The sequence below is a fragment of the Lynx canadensis genome, chromosome B4 (assembly GCF_007474595.2).
Source record: "Lynx canadensis isolate LIC74 chromosome B4, mLynCan4.pri.v2, whole genome shotgun sequence".
Classification (NCBI taxonomy): Eukaryota; Metazoa; Chordata; class Mammalia; order Carnivora; family Felidae; genus Lynx; species Lynx canadensis.
This window is the reverse complement of record NC_044309.1, coordinates 70,291,273-70,316,831: the sequence shown is the minus strand read 5'-3', so window position 1 is coordinate 70,316,831 and position 25,559 is coordinate 70,291,273. Positions and strand designations below refer to the sequence as shown.

At 34.8% G+C, this 25,559-nt stretch overlaps 1 protein-coding gene across 1 annotated transcript in view; it reads left to right on the top strand.

Moving 5' to 3' along the window:
• The window catches only part of ADAMTS20 (ADAM metallopeptidase with thrombospondin type 1 motif 20), a 177,954-nt gene that overhangs the window by 108,502 nt on the left and 43,893 nt on the right, over positions 1-25,559 (top strand). The window contains exon 29 of the mRNA XM_030322578.1: positions 24,593-24,760. Within this exon, the coding sequence (XP_030178438.1) occupies positions 24,593-24,760 (168 nt within the window). The remainder of the gene's footprint in view (positions 1-24,592; positions 24,761-25,559) is intronic.

Sequence of the window (25,559 nt, the reverse complement as noted above, 5' to 3'; positions counted from 1 at the left end):
TGTCTATTCCAAAAGGATCTCACTGAATAATTCAGACTCTGCACTAGTGAGGAATCGTAGTGTCTTTTTCTCAGAAATTGAAGATGAAAATTTTTAAATCACAATGTTTATATCAGAGTTTTTACAAACTTATTTATTCACTTTTTATAGGTATAAAGTACACACATATTAAAGTGCCTGGATTTCTTTTATTATATGAAGAATTTTATTCCTTAAATTAGCCTTTTATATTAAAAGAGTTTAAGGGATCTGAAATGGTTTTTGTTGTTGTTGTTAGAACTAGATATAACCTTTTACCTCTTTGTGTTGCTACATATTAGCCAAACTTCAGAATACCTCTTATTAACATATCAGGTTAATGTTCTTTCAAGGGTAACTTTAATTTCAGCAGATCCTATACATTAGGTTAGAAAATTACAAATGTGTGTGTATATGTATACATATACATACAGGAATGACATGAAATCTCAAACGTTTCATTTTAAAGTAAAATTGTAAAGTGTTAAATCATTTAAATGTGACTAGGAAGAAAGTTGTAAATACACATTTAGATTTGCTCCATCTTGTGGAAAATCTTGTAATTTATGAGCATGATTAAAGAAATAAATCTTAACATATGTCTGTTAATTTAATGACTATTTTTGTGATTAGTCCATGTGAAATGATTCTATTTTAACCCTTGTTTATTAATGACATGTGTTGTGGCTTTGTGCTTTGCATAATTCGTATGTATGTTGTATTTTTACTACTTGGATCAATACCTGAAATGTTTTAAGTCTCTGAATAGATCCTGTATTGTAATGAAAGCCTCTTTTCTCTTGGTGCTGTTTTTCTTAAATTAACAAATCATTAATTTCTTATTAAACATTTAATTGTTGAATAGTACATGGTGTTAATAATTTGAGTTTTAAGCTATTAATATTTTAAATCTGTTAGAAACTAACATTGGCATTTTAAAAACAAGATCTATTGTTAAGCTATCAGTTTTAAATACTAGAAGTTTTTATATTTCTATATATTATAAACAATAAAAATTTATGGTGTCACATTATTTAGTAAAAAATAGATGTGCTCATGACCAAGATGGTCCTTAAAAGGTGAGTAAAAGTTTTGTTTTTCTCTTCTGTTGCATGTCTATTAATGTTACATATGTAGTCAAACTGTTCTAGCAAGTGCCCTTTAAGTAAATTCATAATAACTTATTTTCCCATTATCTCTTTTAACGGGTTCATTTTCCTAGAATGCTTTTATTCTCTACATAAAATGAAGTCATGTTTGGTAAGAAAATAGGCATCCCATTGTGTTCTAGGGTTAATGATCCAACAGAACTAAAGAACTTATTTTTTGTCTTTTTGTTAAGAATTGTTTTTTCCTCCAAAAACGAGACAACTCATTAAAAAAAATTTTTTTTAATGTTTATTTTTGAGAGAGACAGAGGCAGAATGCAAGTGGGTTAGGGGCAGAGAGAGAGGGAGACACAGAATGGGAAGCAGGCTCCAGGCTCCGAACTGTCAGCACAGAGCCTAATGCGGGGCTTGAACTCACAGAGCTGTGAGATCATGACCTGAGCTGAAGTCAGACACTCAACCGACTGAGCCACCCAGGCACTCCCACGAGACAACTCATTAAAAAAAGACAGCTTGATGTTTGAATCTTCTAGATTCTAGGACTTTCTCCCAAAGTGTTTCTTTTTTTAAATGTATACAGAGGCTTGTATCTGTAATCTCTAATGTGACAGAGAATGCAACCAAGAGAAGCACTTTTAGCAATGAGCATGTGGTACCAGCATATACCTAGTAAATCTGTACTGTCAAGTTCACAGTCTCCTGTAACAAAAGAACGTTGAGGGTCTCAGGGCAGGGATTGGGAGGCTTCTTCCTCTGGGGCTCTCACTCTGGATGAAAGAAACTTGTTACTGCCTCTCCCTAAGGCCAGCAGCAGCCAGGGGAAAGGTAATGTGTTGGGAAATGGTTCAAGAAACTGTCAATTCTTTGTGGAGTGGAGAATTCCGTAAAACTATAGTAATTTATTTTCTTATATTTGGAAAAGATCTAAATAACCGTAGTAAAAAGCTGGAAACCTATTTTATTCCATGTTATAGTTGAACATACTTTATCAGGAAGTATTAAACTGTTTCCATTTGTTGCTATATCTTTCTACTATACATCATGGGCTGTCACCAAGGTAATGTGCATCCCCTACAGGTTAGACACTGGGCACGAGATAAATCAGGCACAATCCCTGCATACAAGAAGTTTTCAGTTTAGTGATGAATGTACTACATAAACAAATGGTCAGAATGCAGAATTGGATTCCTCTTTCATTTCAGTAACTATGTGATTTATAATATTGCAGACTCATAATACTGGGACCTTAATACACTGTAATTATCCAATAATTAGTGATGAGGATTGTACTTGAGAACATAATTTTGACAGATTTTTCTAGAAAGCCTAACTAGTAGGATATATTTCATTATAGCCTGGCAAGAAATGCGTGGTGTCCTAAGTCCCTATGTGAGAATTGTTTTTGCATAATTTGGGCATCTGCCTCCTTGATGTAGGTGGCTTTCATGCCTCACCAAAAGGGAGAGCATGCGCCAAGATAGAGGATGGTATGAAGATAATCTTGGAGACACAAATGGGCCTTGTAAGTTTAAAATGGAAAACCTAGAAAAAATTTAAGTAGATATATACTGATGAGATCATAAGAGACTTGTGTTTTATACTGAATGAAGTTAGAATGTTAACTCTAAAAAAAACCATGAAATGGTGATATTCTGTTTTTCTTTACACATCTATATTAAAATGGACATGTGTTGATAATTCTGTATTCCCAGACATAATGGTTGGAATGGTTAAGAATCTCTGGAAATAGATTTTTAGATGTTTTATAAGAACATACTCTCAGTACTCTACAATATCTCTGTACTCTGATTCTGTTTATGTAGGATATATAGGCATTGTTAATATTAGTGCAATTAGGTACCCTAATTGTATTTGTCAACTTTCAGTAGTTTGAGAAAACCATTTTAGTTCCTATATAATCACAGGAACAACAAAGGTTTTGACATTAATGTTGTAAAGAGTCTCTCTGACATTTTCTAGACTGTTTTCTATTTTGATCATAGGTAACATTTCTCAAATACATTACAAATCTATAAAACTGTTAGAGTAATCTCATTTTTATTTCTTTAGATGCATATTTTCTTAATGTTTATTTTTTTTTGGGGGGGGGGAGTGGGGAAGGGGCAAAGAGAGAGGGAGACACAGAATCTGAAGCAGACTTCAGTCTCTGAGCTGTCAGCACAGAGCCCAACGTGGGGCTTGAACTCACGGACTTGGGAGATCATGACCTGAGCCGAAGCTGGATGCTTAACTGACTGAGCCACCCAGGCGCCTCAGGAGTAATTTCATTTTTAAAAAGGGGTAGGATAATGGGGATTAAGGAGTGCACTTGTGATGAGCCCTGGATGAAGTATGGAATTGTTGAATCACTCTATTGTATCCCTGAAATGAATGTAACACTTTGTTAATGAGACTGGAATTAAAAAAAAAACTTTAAGGGAGTACTGGCTGGCTCAGTTAAGCATCTGACTTGGTTTCAGCTCAGGTCATGATCTTGTGGCTTTGTGGGTTCCAGCCCCACACTGGGCTCTGCTTTGGCAGCATGGAGCCTTCTTGAGATTCTCTGTCTCCTTCTCTCTCTGCCTCTTCCCTGCTTGTGCTAGCTCAAAATAAAAAAGTAGGATGGTGTTTCATTAGTTTTGAAAATCTTGGTTCAACACTGTTACAGAAGTTCAAAACTCTGGTTTATCCCAATATGTGACTTCCGTAGCTTCCATAGCTGAAAAAATTATTTCATGGAAATACATACCTTCTTACAGAAAAAAGTTTATCACTGGGTGTTTCTGTTGTATATTAGTAACTGACTTTAAGTATAATTACCGATTATACAAAAAAAATTGTAACAAATTTTCACTTTCTATAATGTCTTTCAGCTCTTGAAAAGTACTAGAATGAATTCTATATTTTTCAAGTTTGTAATTTTGCTTTATTTCAGTAGAGTGGACACAGGGTATTGGTTCAGGAGTACACTACCATGATTCTACAGCTCTATACTGTGCTGTGCTCACCACAAGTGTGGCTATGACCTGTCACATACAGTGCTATTATAACGCTATTGACTGTATTGCTTATCTGAGGGACTTCTTCATTCCATAATTGGAAGCCAATACCCACTACTTCCTTTCACCCATTTTGCCTCTTTCCCCTCAGGCAGTCATGGTTTGCCCTCTGTATTTATGGGTTTGTTTCTGCTTAGTAGTTTTGCTTTTAAGATTCCACATATAAGTATGATAACATTTGCCCTTGACTTCTTTGGCTTAGCATGATACCTTCTAGATCCCTCCATGTTGTCACAAATGGCAAGATCTTACCCTTTTTATGGCAGAGTGATATTCCATTGTGTGTATGTACCACATCTTTATCCATCAATGGACACTTAGGTAGCTTCTATGTATTGGTTGTTGTAGATGCTTCAATAGACATAAGGATGCATATAGCTTTTTGAATTAATATTTTCATTTTGGAGGGAACAATTATCAATAGTGGAATAACCAGATCTTATGGTGGTTCTATTTTAATCTCTCAAGGACCCTCCATACTATTTTCTACGGTGGCTGCATCAGTTTACAAGGGTTCCTTTTTCTCCATGCCTGAGCCAACACTTACCAAAAGACTTGTATTAAAAAGAGAAGTGTAAGGTGACATCTCCTTGTGGTTTTGATCTGATTTCCCTGATAAGCGATATTGAACATTGTTTCATGTGCCTGTTGGTCATCTTGGGAAGAATGTCTCTTCAGGTGCTCTGCCCATTTTTAATTGGATGATTCTTGTGGTGTTTTGTAACTTTGTATTTTTGCTTTACCAAATAGTGTTAAAACTCAAACTTCAAAAGATTTGGATGCCATTTGAACAGATCAGAAAATTTTGCTTGAAAACTTTAAAAATTTGAAAAATTTGATAGTTGACATATTTATGGTAACAAATCACATAATACTAGAAACACTTCAAATGTTTAAAAAAGTTCTAAGAAGAAGAAACTTCCAAAAACCATTGCTCTTTCTTCCATTCTTAGGTGTCTAAAGGAAAAATTATGGGTCTGTTTTTTAAAGTAGTAGGTATTACACTCATTATAGAAAAATTTGGAACAAGCCTTTTTGTAATGGATTATCAAAGGGGCTCGTAAAGATGAATTACTAATTTGAACACAGCCAGCAAAACTCTGTGGGCCTAAAAGGTTTGTCATGACTGAGTGTTGGCTCTATACATATAATCCACTTATCATCTTGAGTGGGCAGGTATGAACTGCAGGTGGTACCCAAAGCAGAATGGCAGAGAGATCCATCAGGATACCTAAAGTAGGTTACATGTCAGGTTGGCAAACAAATATAAACAAATTGTAAGAAATTTTGTTGGTGCTCCGTTGAATCACCTTGCCACCTCAGACTTGTAAAAGACTTCATGCCTCATAGAAATCTATGACTATCTAAAGTTGAGTAACCTCCCTAAAACTTCCTAATTACAGCAGATTGGAGTTACCTTTATTTCCATAGAAACCATCTGTTTCCTGGTTGTACTCCCTCTCCCATCCCCAAGATTATTCTTAAGCTCCTGCACCAATTTGCCTCAACCCTAAATCTAGTAGGATGTGTTTAAGAAGGTACTTTATCACATCATATTGTAATGGGACCTTTGTACTAAGTCTCCTACATCATGATATATATTTATGAGAGCTGAAATACTGCAAAGTTTCTGGTAGCCCATATAAGTTCTACCAGTTGTTAACGAAGTTCTAAAGTGATCTTCTAAGACTGTCCTGAATTTTTATTTTCGTGGGTTTTTATTTTGCAGTAGTGACCCAGGGAAACTCAGATTGTGGAAGTAACTATGAAGGGAATGGGTGCCACTGAACTGCCAAAAAAAAAAAAAATCCTCTATCCATTCAAGATCATTAAAAGGCTGTATCAGGCACTAGGTTAGGAATTGTAGAAAACTAAAGATAATATCTTCTCAAGGGACTCTCACAGTTCATGCAAAAAACAACAACAACAAAAAAAACCACCCAAATAAGGCAGAAACATGTTAGGGGAAGTCAGGGAGTATACTTTCAGTTGCAGGCATTGGCCTTGACGGGTAGAACTTGGGTAGGAGACCATTCCTTAGCAATGCCAGACACCAGAAACAGTGGCTCACTTCAGAGAGGAGGGTTGGAAATATGACTTGGGCAATCAAAGACCAATACCATGTGATTTCACTTCTATGTGGAATTTAAGAAATATTAATGTGGGGTAGGGGGAAAAGAGGCAAACCAAGAAATGGACTCACAGAACAAACTGATGGTTACCTGAGGGGAGGTGGGTGGGGAGATGGGTTAAATAGGTGATGGGGATTAAGGAGGGCACTTGGGATGAGCACTGGGTGTTGTATGCAAGTGTTGAATCACTAAATTGTGCACATGAAACTAATACTACACTGTGAACTAAATGGCGTTTAAACCTTGAAAAAAAAATGACTTGAGATTCTATCATGGAGGATCAATAGGGATCATGTTTGAGATTTTTAAAAATTTAAAAATTCTGTAAATATATTAAATCATTGAATTTTTTGGAGTGGGTGTGAAAGCTGTGTTCTAGGAAGATTATCAGACAATCCTCATCATAAAATATAAGCACATTGAAAATAAGACAGGTTGGAGATGGGAAGTCCAAGAGGTGGATCTTTTTAAGGGTGATGATTTAGGGACCATTCAGTTATTTACATATGTATAGTTACAACATTCAAGTTGTGAGGAAGAGCCAGTAGAGGTATTGATGGGACTATTTTTGGTCAAAAGGTGAGATGGCATTTGGAGGATGGAAGGAACAGATACACAAGAGAACATCCTGTGAAGAAATTTATTGTCCAGAGAATAAAGAGAAAAGTCCATCAAGTCTTCTCAGTCGAGAAGTTACTTTGAGAGCCCTAGGGTTACAAACTGCAGATTGATGGTGCATTTGATGATGCATAAGCTGGTTTTGTATTAGTCTTACATAAGGGAATATATTCTTGACTTCACCAAGAGAAATGTAAACTTTCTTTTACCAGAAGAGTTTGGAGAGAGGTCATTAATCTCAGGCCTTCTGCAATTTACATATTAAGTTTATCGTACATCTTGTGGTATGGAGTACCATTGTGGTGGTAGAATGTCTAGGTTTGGATCAAGACTCCTATGAATTCACTGCGTGTGCTATGGCAAGTTAACATGTCAAGAAACGAGATTTAATTTTCTTGGCATAAAAACAGTGACTACCAAAAAACGGTTTTTAGAGTTAAATGGAACAATAGGTAAGGTGGCTGTCATTCAGGCCCATTACCTAAATACTTGATGTATTTTGCTTAATATCACTTACCCAATAATTCTTTTACTTCAAGAGCTAAAAACTCTAATACTGTATAAGGCTAATAACACATTGAACAATCTGAAATAAGATCTAAAGCAAGTTATACTCTAGTATAAGAGAAATCAATTTGGACTAGGGTTTTTTTAAGTAAACTTTTATGGAAATGTGACATCCAGCAAAATTTTAATTTTTTTTAATATTTATTTTTGAGAGAGTGCGAGCAGGGGAGGGGCAGAGAGGGAGACACAGAATCCAAAGCTGCTCCAGGCCTTGAGTTGTCAGCACAGAACCTGACACGGGGCTCAAACTCAGGGACTGCATGATCATGACCTGAGCCGAAGTCAGATGCTTAACCGACTGAGCCACCCAGGCACCCCTATCCAGCAAAATTTTAAAGATCCAGTTCGATGAATTTTCCAAAGTGAATGCACCTGTGTAGTCAGCACCCAAATCAATATCCACTCCCTAGAAATTCCCCATATACCCTATTGTAGTCACTGCCCCCCCCATGAGGGTAACCTGTATTCAGACATGAAATATCATAGATAAGTTTGTCTGCCTTTGAACCTTACATGAATAGAACTTGGATAAATTGAGAGTCACAAAATTGAGATTCATGTTGTAATTGTGATTTGTCATTGCAATCTAGTATGAATATACAATTGTTTGACATACGAATATGATTTATATGGTTATCCAGCTGGTAAGCATTTAGAGTTGTTTTAAATTTGAGACTTACAAATAATGCTGTTAACATTTCTCGCCTGTGTTTTTGGCCGACATGTATGCAGACCTGTTCGATATGTAGACGGGAGTTGAATCTTAGTGTATGCACATGCTTGGGTTTAGTAAATATTTTCTGAGGATGGTTGAATGAGAATTCTAGTTATCTGCATCCTTGTCAACACTTGATATTATCAGCCTTTTCCATTTAGAATCTTTGGGAATTTCTATTTAATTCATTCAATAGATATTTACGTGGTGGTTACTGTGTGTTAGGGATATTTACAGAGCACTTGCTACAGTGGAGAACAATAGGAATGGATCAGGAGATTAGATATTACATCTTACAGCTAGTAAAGACTAAAAAAGCATACTTTGTTTACAGTAGCTTTATTTACAATTGCCAAAAATTGGAAGCAACAAAAATTTCCTTTAGTTGGTGAGTGGATAAATTGTGGTATATTCAGGCAATGGAATATTATTCAGCACTAAAAGGAAGTGAGTTACCAGACTATAGAATATATGGAGGAAATTTACATGCATATTACACATGAAGCAATATCCCCAAGAGCCAATAACCTTCCTTGGAATTTTCCACCAAGCCTCTTTGTACTTCTAGTAGCTGGAAGTGCCTAGCATCCTGCCAGCTCTGACATCTTAATAATACCAAATATTGTTGGTTAGTTTTTCTGATCCTTTTTGGACTTCTCCTTCCTCATCCCCTCCCACAATTGTATAAGGGCTAATTTGTATAATATAATTCATATTTCATAATACAGTGGTTTCCCTTTCCAGTCTGAAACTTTACAGGTACAACAGACATAATTTTAAAACTATGTAGAAAAGGAAGGATATAATTAATAAACACTAGGGGTTGCAGTTGTCCCTAAAAAAGGAGGGAAGGGTGCTGTTGTCAGACACACATGGAAGGCTTTGGAAGTCTTAATATCCTGTGTCTTGACTTGGAAGGTAGACATTTTGTAGCATTTTTATTTTATTAAAGCATACAAGTATCTAATATATCAATATACTGATAAACGTACTGCTGTTGCTTACTATCTGGAAATGATTTTAATGACGGAGTACGAAAAATCCAAGATTAAGAAAAAGCAATGAAAACAAACTAGATATTGAAGCAAGTTGAAAATCTTTTATGACAAATATTGGTTTTACTTGGCTCTTTTCAATATGATTTGAAATCTAAATATATTAATTATGTAAACTAAATATGAAATAAGCCTTTATGCGAATTATAAATTAAACATTTTATGAGCTGATAAAAATATGAGTCATGTAAGAATTTTAGAGAAGGCTAAAAAGTTGGGCAGATATAAATGCCTTTTTTTTTAGCTATATATTTTTTGTTTTTTCCTCAAGTTTTTATTTAAATTCCAGTTAGCATACAATATGAGTTTCAAGTACAAAATTTAGTGATTCATCACTTACATACAATACCCAATGCTCATTACAACAGGTAGAGATGATTACCATTTATTTTTGGGACAAATGTTCCTTTTAATGGGATTTTATTTAACAGCAAATACTATAGTTCCAACACTAGTTCCAAAATATACATAAATGAAAATATTGTATCAAACATTTAGATTTCTGTGGAACGTAACTTTGGTGCAATTATTAAAATTGTCAGAACAAGACTCACAGTAGTATCATTTCTATTACTAGCTTGTAGTTTTTTTCAGGGTATAAACATCTATTTATGAAAGTTTTCTTCTGTTACAGTAGATTTTATCCTAAACCCAAATATAATTGATAGGTAGAACCAGAAACCATTTTGTATGATTAATTAGACCATTAAGTATAGGGTAAGAATTAAAGATAGTGTAAATTAAGATGCAAATTATATTGTGTAAATGATATATTTTTAGGAGAATGAAAGAATAAAAGGAAATTTATACTCCCACATTAATAAAAAATGACTCCCTATTCTGCCACCAGAGAGAGTTCCTATTTTTCCATCTGATGGAAAGTTCTTTACTGTTGATTTCTGGGCTTTGGCAAGATTTGCACGTCTAGTAATATGGAAATTAATCAGGCATGGCTCCGTCCTCACTCCCGGCATTTCTTAAGTGTCAGGGAACAGGCTCAAACACAGTAGCTCATATGGGCTCCCACCTCCATGCCAGCCTCTCTGCTGAGATTGGCAAGTTCTCAATTTCAGGTGAAACCAGGAAGAGGCCCTTATCTCTGTTGATCCACAGGGCACCCCACAGCAGCAGAACAACAACAAAAATCTTGAAGAAAGAGCTCTGTTACATGAAGCTTTCCTCTGTGTTATTTTTGTAGAACAAAATTCAACTCTATCTCATTCAGATAAAACAGATTGCATATTTAAAAGATCTTCATATACAGTTGCTCACAAGTTTTTCTCGACATAGTATTTATTCACTTGTTCAGTACATAAATGTGCTTCTGTTCTTAGGTTTAGTATTATAATTCAACATCTTTAATGTGTGAGCATATTTTGGTAGGAATTCTAGCTATTTTTGCTAGAAAATAATTTATGCATAAATTTATGCATGAAAATCATCCCAATATCCAATTTTATTAAGGTATTCCCTTTATTTAGATACAGTAATGTAGGTCAGTTAAGATTATGGTTTATATTGACAGCTTTGGAGATTTTTTTGCATTTTATGAAATATTTAGATTTTTGTCACTTTCCAACTATGAGAATATTTTATAGTTTTTAAGTCAAAACATGGGGAAAACTTGTAAGTCTCACTTATACATTGGGAAAATGTTTTTTCATATATTTTTAATGCTCAGGAAAATGCTAGAGAACTTAAAAGAGAAATTAGAAAGATCTTAGCTTGTGGTTATAATAAAAAGCAGATTCTTTTTGGAAGCCTATTTTCTCAGAAACTGATATTTTGAAGCCTGGGAATAACTTCAGGATTTCATTCAGGTAATTGATGTCATAGTAAAAGGCAATATAAACCAGATTTATTTAATAATTCTTGAGAACTAAAGAATGGCATATTCTTCTTATCAAAGATGCTCAGTAATAAGATGCCCAATAATTCAGGTATGAAGTTTGCATCTTCTCATTTGAGCAAATAATAGACTTTTTATCAATCCATTACATACATATCTAAAGAGTTAAATTGTGATTCTTAAAATATTTGAAAACCGCTGGATTCTCTTTTTTTTTTTTTTTTGGTATCACATCTTTAAAATTAGGAGAGAATTCCAATTTTTTTATCCTTCTACACGAAGCATAAATTCAACAATTTTCTCAACTGAAGTATACGTAGTTTTCATGTCTAGCGAATCTTTACATTGGAGACCATACCACACAGCACAGGAAAAGTATGATTGGTCTTCATTTTGAGCTGACTGATATATATGAAATATTCACCTGTAATTCCTTCTGCACACTGAAGTAAGAATGTATTAAAGTCCTCCTCCACAGGACAAATATTTGAAGACAACCATTCATCTGTTCTCCTGGTTAAATGTATCTATTTAACCATCCCGGTCTCCTTTGTTATTACTCTCAAAATCTGGCATTTAGAATTTGTTAGCAAAATGGTCAACTGTAAGGAATAGCTGTAAAGAATAATGCCCCCCTTGGTGTGAATGCTGCACCCAATATATTCAGTATTGCATCAAATTTGTTTTATTTTAGCAAGAGTGAGGGGAGAAGAAGAGGGAGGGAGGGAAGGAGAGAGGAGAGAGAAAAGAGAGCGAGGAGAACATTAAGCAGGCTCCATGCTTAGTGAGGAGCCTGCTGTGGGGCTTGATTCCATGCCCCTGCAATCATAACCCGAGCTGAAATCGAGTTTGACACTTAACTGACTGAGCCACCCAGGTATCCCTCAAATTTGTTTTTAGTAGTCCCCCAGTTTTCTTATACCAATCCTACATCAGTATAAACCTATATGTATCACATGTGATGATTGTCTTAATCATTTTCTCCTTAGCAGTAAATATTTTTAAGCCAAGATGTACTTTTATTTCTTCCCTAATAGCCTCAATTCATTTACTCTTTAATTCTCATATCTGAGGGGTTTTTTTAGTTTATTAATTTAAATCTCATATCTGACTTTTAAATAAGTCTCTCAACTTCATATCACAAGTAAATCAAGAAGTATGCCTTCCATGTATTTATAAAGTACCTACTAGTGTCCCCAACAGGGTGGATCTAGAGCTCTAGAACATACCTTTAGAAACAACTCTCCAGTTTGCCCTTAATCTCCATTAATGAGCCAAATATCACTGATTATAGTTTTGAATAGTCTTATTGATGTGACGTGTACATAGTTAAGATATGGTGCTAAAATGTTGATTAAAAATTATCTCCTGGTACAGTGTTTCCTGCCCCAGAAATAATCTTTAAATCCTTTGATTTGTTTTCTTCCATATTTCCAATTAACAGGCTTTTTCTGCTCTTTCTTGATGCATCAAAAAACATCACCTATTGGCTTCATTTAATAGAGGTTGAGACTTTAACTCTCAAACTTTTTTTTTTAATGTTTATTTTTGAGACTGAGACAGAGCATGGGTGGGGGGGGGGCGGTGGCGCGGAAGGGCAGAGAGAGAGGGAGATACAGAATCCAAAGCAGGCTCCAGGCGCTGAGCTGTCAGCACAGAGCCCGATGCGGGGCTCGAAATCGTCAACCGTGAGATCATGACCTGTCGGACGTTCAACTGACTGAGCCACCCAGGCTCCCCAAGACTTTAACTCTCTTAAATGACCAATAATTCTATAATCCTATAAGCCTATCTTCCAAATAAATTTCAGCTAATACTACACCTTCTGCCAGTGTCTACACTGTAGTGTACTTTGAAGTACTCCTTTCTTACAGAACTCTTTAATTTCCCTGGAGTTAATATAGCTTTGCTTAAAAATTTGCTTAGATTTTTAACGTTCAATCACTATTTTTTCTTTCAAGTGCCTGAACAGGTAGGTATGTAAAATCTCCATGAACATTTTTTTTCTAAAATGCCCAGATATTTCCTTTTACCTAGACTTGTTGCAGAGATCTCCCTCCAAAATAAAATCTTCCTCCTATCATCTGGACTTAACCCTGTCGTACCAGTCTCTGATCCTGTGAAAGTCGTTTCACTCATCTTCAATTTTGACGACTGTTTCGTGCATCACAGATCTCTCTTTAAAATTTACTCTCTCTAGGGACGCCTGAGTGGCCCAGTCGGTTAAGAGTCTGACTTCGGCTCAGGTCACGATCTGGCAGTTTCTGAGTTCCAGCCCCAGGTTGGGCTCTGCTGACAGCTCAGAACCTGGAGCTACTTTGGATTCCTGTCTCTCTGCCCCTCCCCCGCTCACGCTCTGTGTCTCTCTCTCAAAAATAAACATTTAAAAATTTTTTAGAAAGTTACTCTCTGAAACACTTTTACCCATGTCTTCTTTAGAAAAATGAGGGGGTGCCTGGGTGGCTCAGTCAGTTGAGCATCCGACTTCAGCTCAGGTCATGATCTCACGGTCTGTGAGTTCAAGCCCCGCATCGGGCTCTGTGCTGACAATTCAGAGTCTGGAGCCTGCTTTGGATTCTGTGTCTCCCTCACTCTCTGCCCCTCCCCCACTATGCTCTGTCTCTCCCTCTCTCTCTGTCAAAAATAAACATTAAAAAAAAATTAAAAAAAAAAAGAAAAATGAGACAGAACACTTTTCCATCTTGTAAACCTGAAGCTTTAATCAATCTTCATATTTGATTAATAATTTGAATGGCTATAGAATTCTAGTTTGAGAATGATTTCCCTCCATTTTTTTCCATAATTTTTAAGTATAATTAACATTCAGTGTTATATTTTCAGGTGTGCAACACAATTCAATAATTTCATACATTAGTGCTCATGATAATAAGTATACTCTTAATCCTTTTTATCTATTTCACCCATCTCCCCACCCACCTCCCTTCTGGCAGCCACCAATGCTCTGTATTTGAGTGGGGTTTTTTTTGTCTCCTTTTTTTTGTTGTTGTTTCCTAAATTCCACATATGAGTGAAATCATATGGTATTTGTCTGACTTCTTGCACTTAGTGTTACACCCTCTAGGTTCATCCATGTTGTTGCAAAAGCAATATCTCATTCATTTTTATAGCTGAGTAACATTCCAGTGTGTATACACACAACGTCTTGATCCATTCATCTATGGATGGACACTTAGGCTGCTTTCATATCTTGGCTATTGTCAGTAATGCTGCAGTAAACATACGGGTGCATGTATCTTTTCAAATTAGTGTGCTGTACTTTTTGTAGCTTCCGTATTTTGTAATTGGAAGTTTGTACCTCTTAATCCCCTTTCTCTTTCACCCATTCTCCCACCCGCTCCCTCTGGCAACCACCATTTTGTTCTGTATATTTAAGAGTCTGGTGTGCAGGGTTTTTTTTTTTTTTTTCCTTTGTCTTATCTTTTTATTTTGTTTCTTAGATCCTACACATGAGTGAAATAAAATTTACCTTAGAATTTGTAAGGCATCTTCTAGCATTCTGACCTATTTATTGAGATCTAGTGATTCTGAATTCTAATCTGTTTTTTGTGCCCTTATCTTTATACTTTTGCTGCTGAGGCTTTTGGTATCTTTATCCCTGTCATTCTAATATTCCATGATGAGGTGACTTTATATGTTTAAAATTCAGTTTTCTAGCCATTTTGTGGGCCCTAACACTAAGGATACTTGTAATCAGAAAATTGGTTGTATTTTTTTTTAAATAATTTCTATGCAGTGGTTTTCTTTATTGAACTCATTCTAGTGGAAGGTTGGTATTCTTGGATTTATCCTCTAATTCTCTTTTTATTCTCCTATCTTTGTCATTTGGTTTCACACACTGGGAAACTGTCAATATCTATACCTTCTCTTGAGTTATTTTAGTTATGTTTTTAATTATCAGGAGGTTTTTCTTTGCATTCTAATTGCTTTGGGGTCATAGTATTCTACTCTTATTTCTTCCATACAACATCTATTTTCTTATATTAATTACAGTTTTTTTGAGGGGCAATTCCTGATTATCTCTTTAACCTTCATACACTTTCTTTAGGGTGAGGGTGGGAGTGGTTTTCTGGTTTTCCTATTGACGATTTCCTCCAAAAGTTGATGATTTTCTGCAGCTCCTTATTATTTAAAAATAAGGCACTAGATAATTGATTGGAAACTCTGCATTTGCATAGAGTTTAATGACTGAGTTTCCCTGTCAGTCAGTTCTTGAAGGTCTGTTCTCTTGGAGACCCAGTTTCTCAGAAAAGGACCCTCTAAAGCCCTACCTGTGAGCAAGAGAAATATGGGCAGAGAGGCTAAGTAAGGCTCAGGAGTTCAACGTGTGGAATTCCATTATTTTTTCATCAATCATCTCCAATTCAAGAGCCTCCCTCCCCACCCCCCACCCCATTTAATTTCTTCAGAGAAGCCTCTGATCTGGCCAATGAGGAGTGTATCCAGTGCTGAGCCTCTTGGCCCTGAAGGTACGAGTTTGTCTTCCTTCCTATTGGTCTTCTTCATTCCCTTTATCCTCTTTAGATCTTCCAAAGTTACTGAAATCTATTTGATTCACTCTGACTTTGTGGGATTGAGGGAGGGGAAATGAATACATATGGTCACACCACCATTTTTAACTGAATCTGGTTGTTTATTTTTTTAACCAGATGTCTATTTGCCTTCCCTTCCTGTTTCTCTACCTCATGCCCACTGTGACAATAACTTAAGGTATGTCTGGTGTGTTTTTCAGTGTCTAGGTAAGCAGAGTTTGTTTTTCAGGGAGAACAAGATAGAATCTTATTGGAATTCCATTGGGGTGATTATCCTTCTATCTCATCGCTGAATGAATTCTAAATGTATGTGCCTTGAACAACCTCCATGTTCTATTCAAGTGTTTCATAGAGAAATCCATGCCATAGATTGTTTTTCACCAGTTTGTATTTCCTAAGGATTAGGAAAGGAAGAAAAAGGGGAATGGAAGTTTAATATGCATTTTGAGTCTTGTGTCAAGCAGTGTTTTAGGTTATTCATATGTTATCCTTTAATCTCACAACTACCCTGAGGTGGGTATCATTGCCACCTTATTGTGAGAAAACAAGATCAGCAAGGTTAAGCACCTAGCCCAAGGTTGCTCAGCTGACAATGGACACTCAAATGTAGGTGTCCGATTCCAAATCCTATGCCCTTTTATTCTACCCTCCACTTCCCAATAGTAAAAACTATTAAACCCCACCTTAAATTTTAACACAAAGAATTCATTTTAATCTAATTAAGATAATTTTGAAATTAGCTTAAATTCACTAAAATTAATCCCTAAAACATTCTTGCTTCACAACTTTTATTACATATGATAAATAGATGTAAATATGTTCAACGGGTATTGTTCTTTTAATTTCAACTCTGACTTTTCCTTATCAAAGCCTTCATAGATCTTTTTTTATTTCTCATCTGAGAGTTCTCTGTCCTTTTCAGACCATTATAACCCTACTTAAAAGCAAACTTCTTGGCTTTATTTCTGTTAACTCCCACAACTAGCACAAAACATTTGTAGAAACTTGAAATGGTAAATCCTGCTATTCTGCTGACACTTGATTTTAAGAATTTTATAAATGTTACCATAGCAATGCCTTAAAAGTCAATATTTTTGAAAGGTATGCTTTCGTCATTTTTCTGACCTTTTAAACTTTTTATGGTCTACTCACACTAAATAGTTTTCTAGTTTGTTCCATCCAGGGAGGCAGGTGCTCATGACTCTGGATGTAGGCTCCCAGAGGACAAGAGTGGGGTTTTCATCTTGGAATGTGCCATACAATCTTACAAAAGTAATGTCCTAGTTGTTGTGATTTGTATAAAGACATTAAGAAGAAGTAAACTTACAATGATGGCCCCAAGGAACTGTTTAGATGAGTTCTACTTGCTAAACAGATTTTATAGAAGAATCAGAAATGTTCATTACCCCTTTGTAGTACACACAACTATACTATTAGAAAGCTAAGAAAATAAATTACAAAATTGAAACTTGAGAGTTTTTCCTGTTTTGTTTTGTTTTTAACTATAGATAGTGCTTACATTTTGAATAAAAATTACATTTACTGGGTGATGGGTACTAAGGAGGGCACTTGTTGGGATGAGCACTGGGTGTTATATGTAAGTGATGGAATCACTAAATTCTCCTGAAACCATTATTACACTATATGTTAACTCGTTTGGATTTAAATAAAAATTTAAAAATTTACATTTACTCTTACAGCAAAATAAACCTGAGTTCAATAACTAATGTTGGCATGTTTGTAATGATTGTTCATCAAATCTTATTATTGAAGAAAACTAATCAGATGATTGGGTACTATAGTTATCTGTCACTGGGATGATTTTTCCTTCTGATTTTCTGATATTTTATACGTATAAAATATTGTATAAGTGAAAATTTCTGTAAAGTATTTCCATTAGTTATTGATTGCAACTTTGTTTCAGGTTTTATATTTGAAGGTGAAAATAATCACAAAACTTGTCCAAAGTCATAATTTAGACAATATTAATTATATTGAAATATAATTGAGATATTAGCTTAGAACTATAAATTCATTGTGTTTGTACATAAATATAAACAATATGTATATTTAAAATAACAATTTAGAACATGAAATAGAAATTAAAATTATAATTATCGGGGTGCCTGTGTGGCTTAGTTGGTTAAACCACTGACTTCAGCTCAGGTCATGATCTCACAGTCAGTGAGTTCGAGCCCCCAGTCAGGCTCTGTTCTGACAGCTCAGAGCCTGGAGCCTGCTTTGGATTCTGTAGCTCTCTCTCTTGATGTCTCTTGAAATGAATAAACATTTAAAAAAGTGTTATAATTATTACAATGACATGAATGCAATGTAAGTTTGCTGGATATGTTTGTTAATAATGTATTTCTTTGTCCCTTAAGTTGGGACTCAAAACATTTTTGCAAATGAATCTGACTTAAAAAAAATTTAAATGTCTGGGGTTGCAAACTTTAAATTAATCAGAAGCAATGCAATAGAATATGAAATATTTCATATTCAGTAGTGATTATTTTTAAGACCAAATGCTGTCTTGGCTTATTAAAGCTGTATAATCAAAGAATGTCTGTAACAGGTTAAAAAGAATTTTCAAACTCCATTTAATTTTGAAACTCTATGTATAATCTTTCAGGAAATACTGTGAATAGGGTCACTGTTGATAGATTTAGTATCTTACTCTTTAGTGCACATATGCATTGAATTAAAGGAACAGTAGCAGTACTATTTTACAGAGCTAACACCCCACTCTTACTATGCATATTTTGTCTTTTTTTGTTTGTTTAAGCCTATTCTATAGTCTGGCTATTTATTCTAACTACGTTAATGTGTTACTTCTGTAATGAGGAGTTTTATTTAAAATAGTGTCCTACCAATGTAGGGCATGCCCCTAATTACAGAGTGGTTGCATAAAACTCATCTGAAATTTTACTGAAATTGGGCTTTACCCTTAGATATGTAGATGTTACTGGCTTCCTGAAGATTTCAAAAACCGTGCTGTTCCTGGGTTCAGATGCAGCCTTCTCATTTTACTTAAAGAATGCTACAGGCTTCTTAAAAATCAAAAAGAATAGATAAAACATATATGCATGTACACTTACACACAAGTGTTTTATTCCGCAAAATATCTAATTTATGGTCTGTCTTGATCTGAAACTCATTTCCCTATTATGTCATTTCATAGATCAATCTTGTTTTGTGATAGTGTTGTAAGGACATTTATCATATAATTACCAAAAAATTTAAAAAGTCTCCTGCCAAATAGTTATGGTCAAAATTTCCCATTAAAAATTTTTATCTTTGCTACAGAAGCATAACACAGTTCAGTTTTGCAAAAGATCAAAGATAAATAATACATGTTCCTATATTGAGAAATTAGTTGATATTTTTAGAACTGGCACTTTAAGGCTAAGGAACATACAACTAAATTCTCTCAAATTATTTCAAGAGACACTCTAATATCTGATTATATTTTTTGCTATCATTGTGTTTAAATCCCACCATTTTATACATAGTAGTTTGATGCTTCTTCAGTCACATGTAATGGAAGTGATTTCTGGTTTGTAATAAAGTGCATTCAGATTTAGATCTGTAATGCGCAACGATTGCTTTCCTGGGAGTTTGGCTCTTCTAAAACAAAATGATTGTGTGAATGCTTTTGTTACCTGGTTGAGGTTTTCCTGGGTTGTCTGAGGAAATGGGCTAATGCCTGCCATACAATGAGTAAGTGGATAGATATGACGCCCAGACATATGGCTATGAGCGTTCACACTTTTGGCAGATAACTACGGACCTTGCTGTCAGGAGACAGATGATGTGCTAGCCAGAAATAAAGCAAAAATTCACTTCATCCAATTTTTCCAGTTTTATTGAGGTATAATTGACATGCACCAATACAGAAGTTTAAGGTGTACAGCGTGATGATTTGACTTCTCTTGTGAAATGATCACTGCTGTGAGTTTAGTTAGTATTCATCATCTCATATAGACACAGTAACAAAAGCAAAAATAACTCCTTGTGGTCTTTTAGAATTTATTCTCAACAGTTTCCTGTATATATTATCACAGTGTTAACTATAGTCATCAGGATGTATGTTACATCTCTAGTACTTATGAAGTCTCTACCTTTGATCACTCTGCTCCAATTCCTCCCTCTCATCGTCCCCCACCTCTGGTAACCACAAATCTTATCTCTGAGTTTTTTGGTTTTTGTTTTTTTAAGACTCCACATATAAGTAAGATCACATAGTATCTTTCTCTGAGTTATTTCACTTATAATGCCCCCAAGGTCCACCTATGTTGTTGCAAATAACAGGATTTTCTCACTTTCTATGGCAGAATAATATTCCATTGTATATATGTGTACCACAGCTTCTTTTTTTTTATTTAAGTTTATTCGTTTATTTTGAGAAAGAGCATGTGAGTCAGGAAGGCTCAGAGAGAGAGAATCCCAAACAGGCTCCACATTATCAGTGCAGAGCCCAATGTGGTACTCGATTCCACTAACCATGAGATTATGACCTGAGCCAAAATTGCTTAATCGACTGAACCACCCAGGTGCCCCTGCCATAACTTCTTTATCCATTTATCCATTGATGGACCTGGGTTGTTTCCATGTCTTGGCTTTTGTAAATAATGCTATGAATGTAGGGGTGAACATATCTTTTGAAGTTAGTATTTTCATTTCCTTTGGATAAATTCTCAAAAGAAATGGATCTTATGGTAGTTCTGTTTCTAATTTTTTGAGGATTCTCTATACTATTTTTCCATAGTGGCTGTACCAGTTTACAATCTCACCAGCAGTGCACAAGTGTTTCCTTTCTCCACATCATCACCAGAATTAATTATTCATTTTTTTGGTTATGGTCATCCCAATAAGAGTGATGTGATATTTCATTGTACTTTTAATTTGTATTCCCCTGATTATTAGTTATGTTGAGCACCATTTCATGTACCTGATGGTGATGTTTTCCATTTCCAAGAACTGGAGTTAAGTAAACTTCATTTCCTTATTTTGTTTAGCAATTTAAGTGTCTAGAATCAACATCTGTCACAAACTGTCAATTCCCTCCTTTATGATATCTTTACAAACAAAATAATAACCCACACCTCAAATATTAAAAATAATCTTATTCTGGAATTATGTACAACTTTAAAAACAAGAATAGACTTGTTACAAAGTGAGTCATATTAAAATGATTAATTCTAACTTTCCACCTTGGAATTGAAAGTGCCATCCAACCTGCACAACTCTGGAGATTGTATTTCATTTTTAGAGCTTGAAAATCCTATATTTGTTTCAAATTTTCTTTTTGCCTTAAGTAGACATTTGTCTTCACCTAGTTTATGGGAATAGGCAGTTCAGGTTACTTGTATTTAATGTCAGCACTTCTGAAGTAGATTATATCCTATTTCTACTATCCCACCGCATTTATGAAAATATCTCAGAACTTAACACTATGTTAACTAAGAACAATAGGGATGATTTTTAAGAATTCTTTTGATGAGAATGCAGGAAAATACACAGTGTTAGTAAAATCTCAAGGGAGTAGGATGGTATCAGGAATATAAAAGAGAAAAACAAACAAAAAATTTGCTGAGTACCAAAGAAAAGAATTGTCATGTTTGAGTATTCCTATCAAGTGGGCCAATTTGTGGTATCTTTGCAACTCAGAATGTATTGTGGTTTGCAAGAAAGAGGGTAGCATTTCACTAGTTATTCACTTTATGAAAACCTCATTCCAGCTAAAACATGATTCTTTGCATAACATGATCTCTTCTACTTAAATCATCATATAGAATTCATCAGACTTGATAAATAATATACTTACTCCCCTTCAAATCTTGAGGAAAAAGAGCTCTACTTTAAAAGTGCAACCAAGCATAATTTATTTTGCAATTCTTTGTGCTTTATGTCTGTCTTTCCTAGAGAACTTTGTGTTTACAAACCAATAAATACATTCCAAGGAATTTAAAATGTGTTAATAAATTACCTTAGAGTTTCAGAAAAACAAAAGGAATTGCTTACACCAAAGATCAACATCAATTAATCAGCCGATATTTACTCTACCTGCCTTTTTGTGGGTGATGTGGGTAATCTTTAAAAGGTCCTTGACCTCCAGAAGTCTGGGTAGATAAAGAATGTGACAAAAGTAGAAAATGATGAAGTGCTAAAACCAGAGTGAGACTCAGAAGAATTTAGAGAAGTGAAAGATTGACATGTATTTACCTTAGACATAGGATTGACTTAGAGCTTTAAGGATAAATCACATTTAGCAGGCATCAAAGGAAGTGATTAATTGAGGTAAAAGGAAATAATGTGAATTAGGCACTCTTGTTGAGTGAATATGTCACATTAAAGAGAAAGTTACTGTATTATGCCTAAGTAGAGCAAAGGTGTGTGTTGAAAAGTAACAATATAAGGTCAGAAAGGTATGTTGACTGAAATTTAATGGATCAAGAAAGCAAAAAAGAATATAAGTTTTGATTTACTATTGAAGGCAATAGGAAACCATTGTCAGTTTTTGAGCCAAAAAAATGTTTAAAATTATGTTTAATAATAGTCTTGGTTAAAGATTAGAATAATGATGAAGAGAAAGACGATCTTGAGTTAGAGTAGGAGACACTATTCAGTTTTGTGAAGAATAATCTTGGCTTCGATAGTGCACTACAATGTCTGAGTTTACATTCCATTCATAGATATTGCTCGTAGAGGAAATACATCGCTGAATTCTAAAGTAGAATCTTTAGTATCCCCTCTTATGATACATAGTTTAATAAATGAATGGTCATTTTTATCAGAAATATCAATAATCAGCTGCATATTTACTGTGTGATTCTTGGATTTCTTGGCATTGTTAAAACTCAGAATTTTACAAAACAGACACATGGGCAATGCCCAGAGAAGACTTACTAAACAAATATATGACCATCCATCTTTGTCCATCGACAAGCTTACTTCTTCAAAACTGACTTTAAATATCACCTTCTCCTTGCTTGAGTACTTATCAAACATCCCAAAAGGAGTGGTTACTTTTCAGAATTTCTTAAATCCATAATTTTTATTGTATTATTTTAATGGTCTTTATGACTTGTGTTTTTTTCTGATTTTTATTAGGTTTAATATTCTGTAGATCTACTTTGGTATAATTGATTTAATAGGTGGTATGTGTCATTTAGATTATAAATATTTTGAGAGCAAAGGGCAAAAGCAAAAGGTGTTTAATGAATCTGTGTCTTCAACTCTTGGTATATAGTAGAAACTCAATAATAGAACAAATAAGTTATGAAATATTTTTACATCTTCCATAAGAACAATTGTGTTGATCTTAATTATCCACAGTAATGCTTGCTGACAGGAAGAGTAATGAATGCTCTTCTGTTCTAAAGATCTAAAGCTTAGAAATAATAATATGTACCTCAGGAGAAAAACATTTTTCCATGTGTGAACATGTATATATACTTCCTGATGATATATGCTTCATGCTCAATAATATGTAATGTTTCTGGTATAACAGATAACATACTCTTTGAAAAACAGATAGTGAAGTCAAGAAACAGGGAAGTACCCAAGTCAGAAAGAACAGAGTATATAGCTAGATCCAAGAGAGAAGGTCAATAGGAAAGAATGCATACTCACTGTAAGTTACGAAGTTCCCTTAGGGATTTTCACAGAATTAAGCATGTTCTAAGTGACCTGTAAGTGACATTTCAGATATGATAATAAGTCTTAATAATCAAGGCACTGAATTAAATCAATTGTCTACACAAATGAGATATAGTATTGCAGATCATATAAAATGATAAATTATCCCCCAACTGTTTTTTTAATTTAAAATATTTTAAGCATCTAATAGTCTGTATTAGATAGTCTCACAGTCTTTGAACTATAGATAAAATATATAATATATTATCTAATATTCTCAGAACTCAGTGTATGTTCCTAAATGAAACCATATGTGAACAGCTGTCTCAGAGGTATGATAGGAGTTGTCTGGAATCCGTGTCTTAAGTTTTCTCTGGTACATATATTATGCTGAAAATTGCCAACATCCTGAAACCATGTAAAGGAAAACAGTAGAAAAGGAAGCTAATATTTATTGAGAACGTACTGTATGTAACAGGACTGGATTAGACTTTTCATATTCTTTATCTCATCTTTATAATGAACCTGTAATATTGGTGTTATTATTCCCATTTTATAAATGAAGAAACTGAGTCTTGGACAGGTTATGAAATGCACCCAGAGTCACCCTGGTAGTAAAAAGCAGAGCTCTTTCAAAGAGCCCAAGCTCTTTCCACAACATGGCTCTGGCCTCACTCATTAAATGGAAACTGGCTAAAAAATGAAGTCATTGCTTCACTTATATCTTTACAGAGATTTTAGTTATCTTTTTACTGAATATATTGGAGGGTTGATTGTACAGAAATATTTTTCCAGATTGATGCAGAAAACAAACCTGAACTGGAGTGCACTTAAAAAATAAGTTTTCTCCTTTCTCAATCACAGTTCCCTGCATTGAGAAATCATTGCATTTTCTTTATACATCCTAAGCATACTTTGCAGTGTGGGAAACATATAGGGTTAAAAATAGAATAATGATGACTATACAAAATTTAAATGATCATGTGTAGTAACTGGAGTTAGCTTCAGATACTCTTTAACCTTAGGGGATCTAAACCATTTACGTACCAGAAGAATGCTTGGTATACTGTAGACACTACTTCTTATGGAATTAATGGATAGCTCATGTCCGTCAATGTACTTCAATGTCCATTGATGGTCCAGGGCAGATGGACAAATTTTAAATTCTCTCCAGTTAGAAATATCCAAGAAAGCAATGATGTTTTGATTGCTTCATTTTATATATTTTGAAGATAAATTAGTCAAATAAAATGAATCAAGTATATTCGTGTTTATTTTCTAGTGCTCAGCTTCTTGTGGTAAAGGTTTAAAGTACCGTGAGGTGCTTTGCATTGACCAGTTCCAAGGGAAATTAGAAGAAACACATTGCAGTCATCTACGGAAACCTCGAACTCACAAAGCTTGTAGATCTGTCAGATGCCCTTCATGGAAAGCCAATAGGTGGAAGGAGGTAAGTGATGTATTTTATAATTATAAATGTATTCTTGCATTTATAAAGAAAATCTCAAATCCCTATGTTGATATAACCTTGAAAATTTTACTCCACTAAAATGTGTTTTACTCTGTTAAACATGATTTTATACTATGCTCTGAATTAATGTACAGTGTTAACGCACTTGCTAAGTCTATATCTAAATAACAAATTAGTCCGTTGATTTTTTGTGACTATTGATGATCATATTATTCCAGGTAGTTTAAAAGTCAAGTATAGGGGCGCCTGGGTGGCTCAGTTGGTTAAGCGGCCGACTTCGGCTCAGGTCATGATCTCGCGGTCCATGAGTTCGAGCCCCACGTCGGGCTCTGTGCGGACAGCTCAGAGCCTGGAGCCTGTTTCAGATTCTGTGTCTCCCTCTCTCTCTGACCCTCCCCCATTCACACTCTGTCTCTCTCTGTCTCAAAAATAAATAAACGTTAAAAAAAATTTTTTTTAAAGTCAAGTATAGATGATGATATATATAACAACGTCCTTGTTTCCACACCAAAATCTTGGATTTTGAGCTAAAGGTTACGTTTTGGAGAAGGGACTGCTAAGTTCTAAACAGGAGCATCATTGGAGTCTTTTAAGTTAGGAACATGTCAGAACTAGGTAGCCTGAGCTGGTCGAAGGCTAGAGTGAACACACCTGGAAAGACTCAGCAAAATCCATGCCTACTTTTCAGCATTGTCTCAGGCCACTGAATTTTAGGGACAATGGATAACTTGTTCACTAAGAGCCTTAGTATTGGGCTAAATATCTTATCTTGAATAGT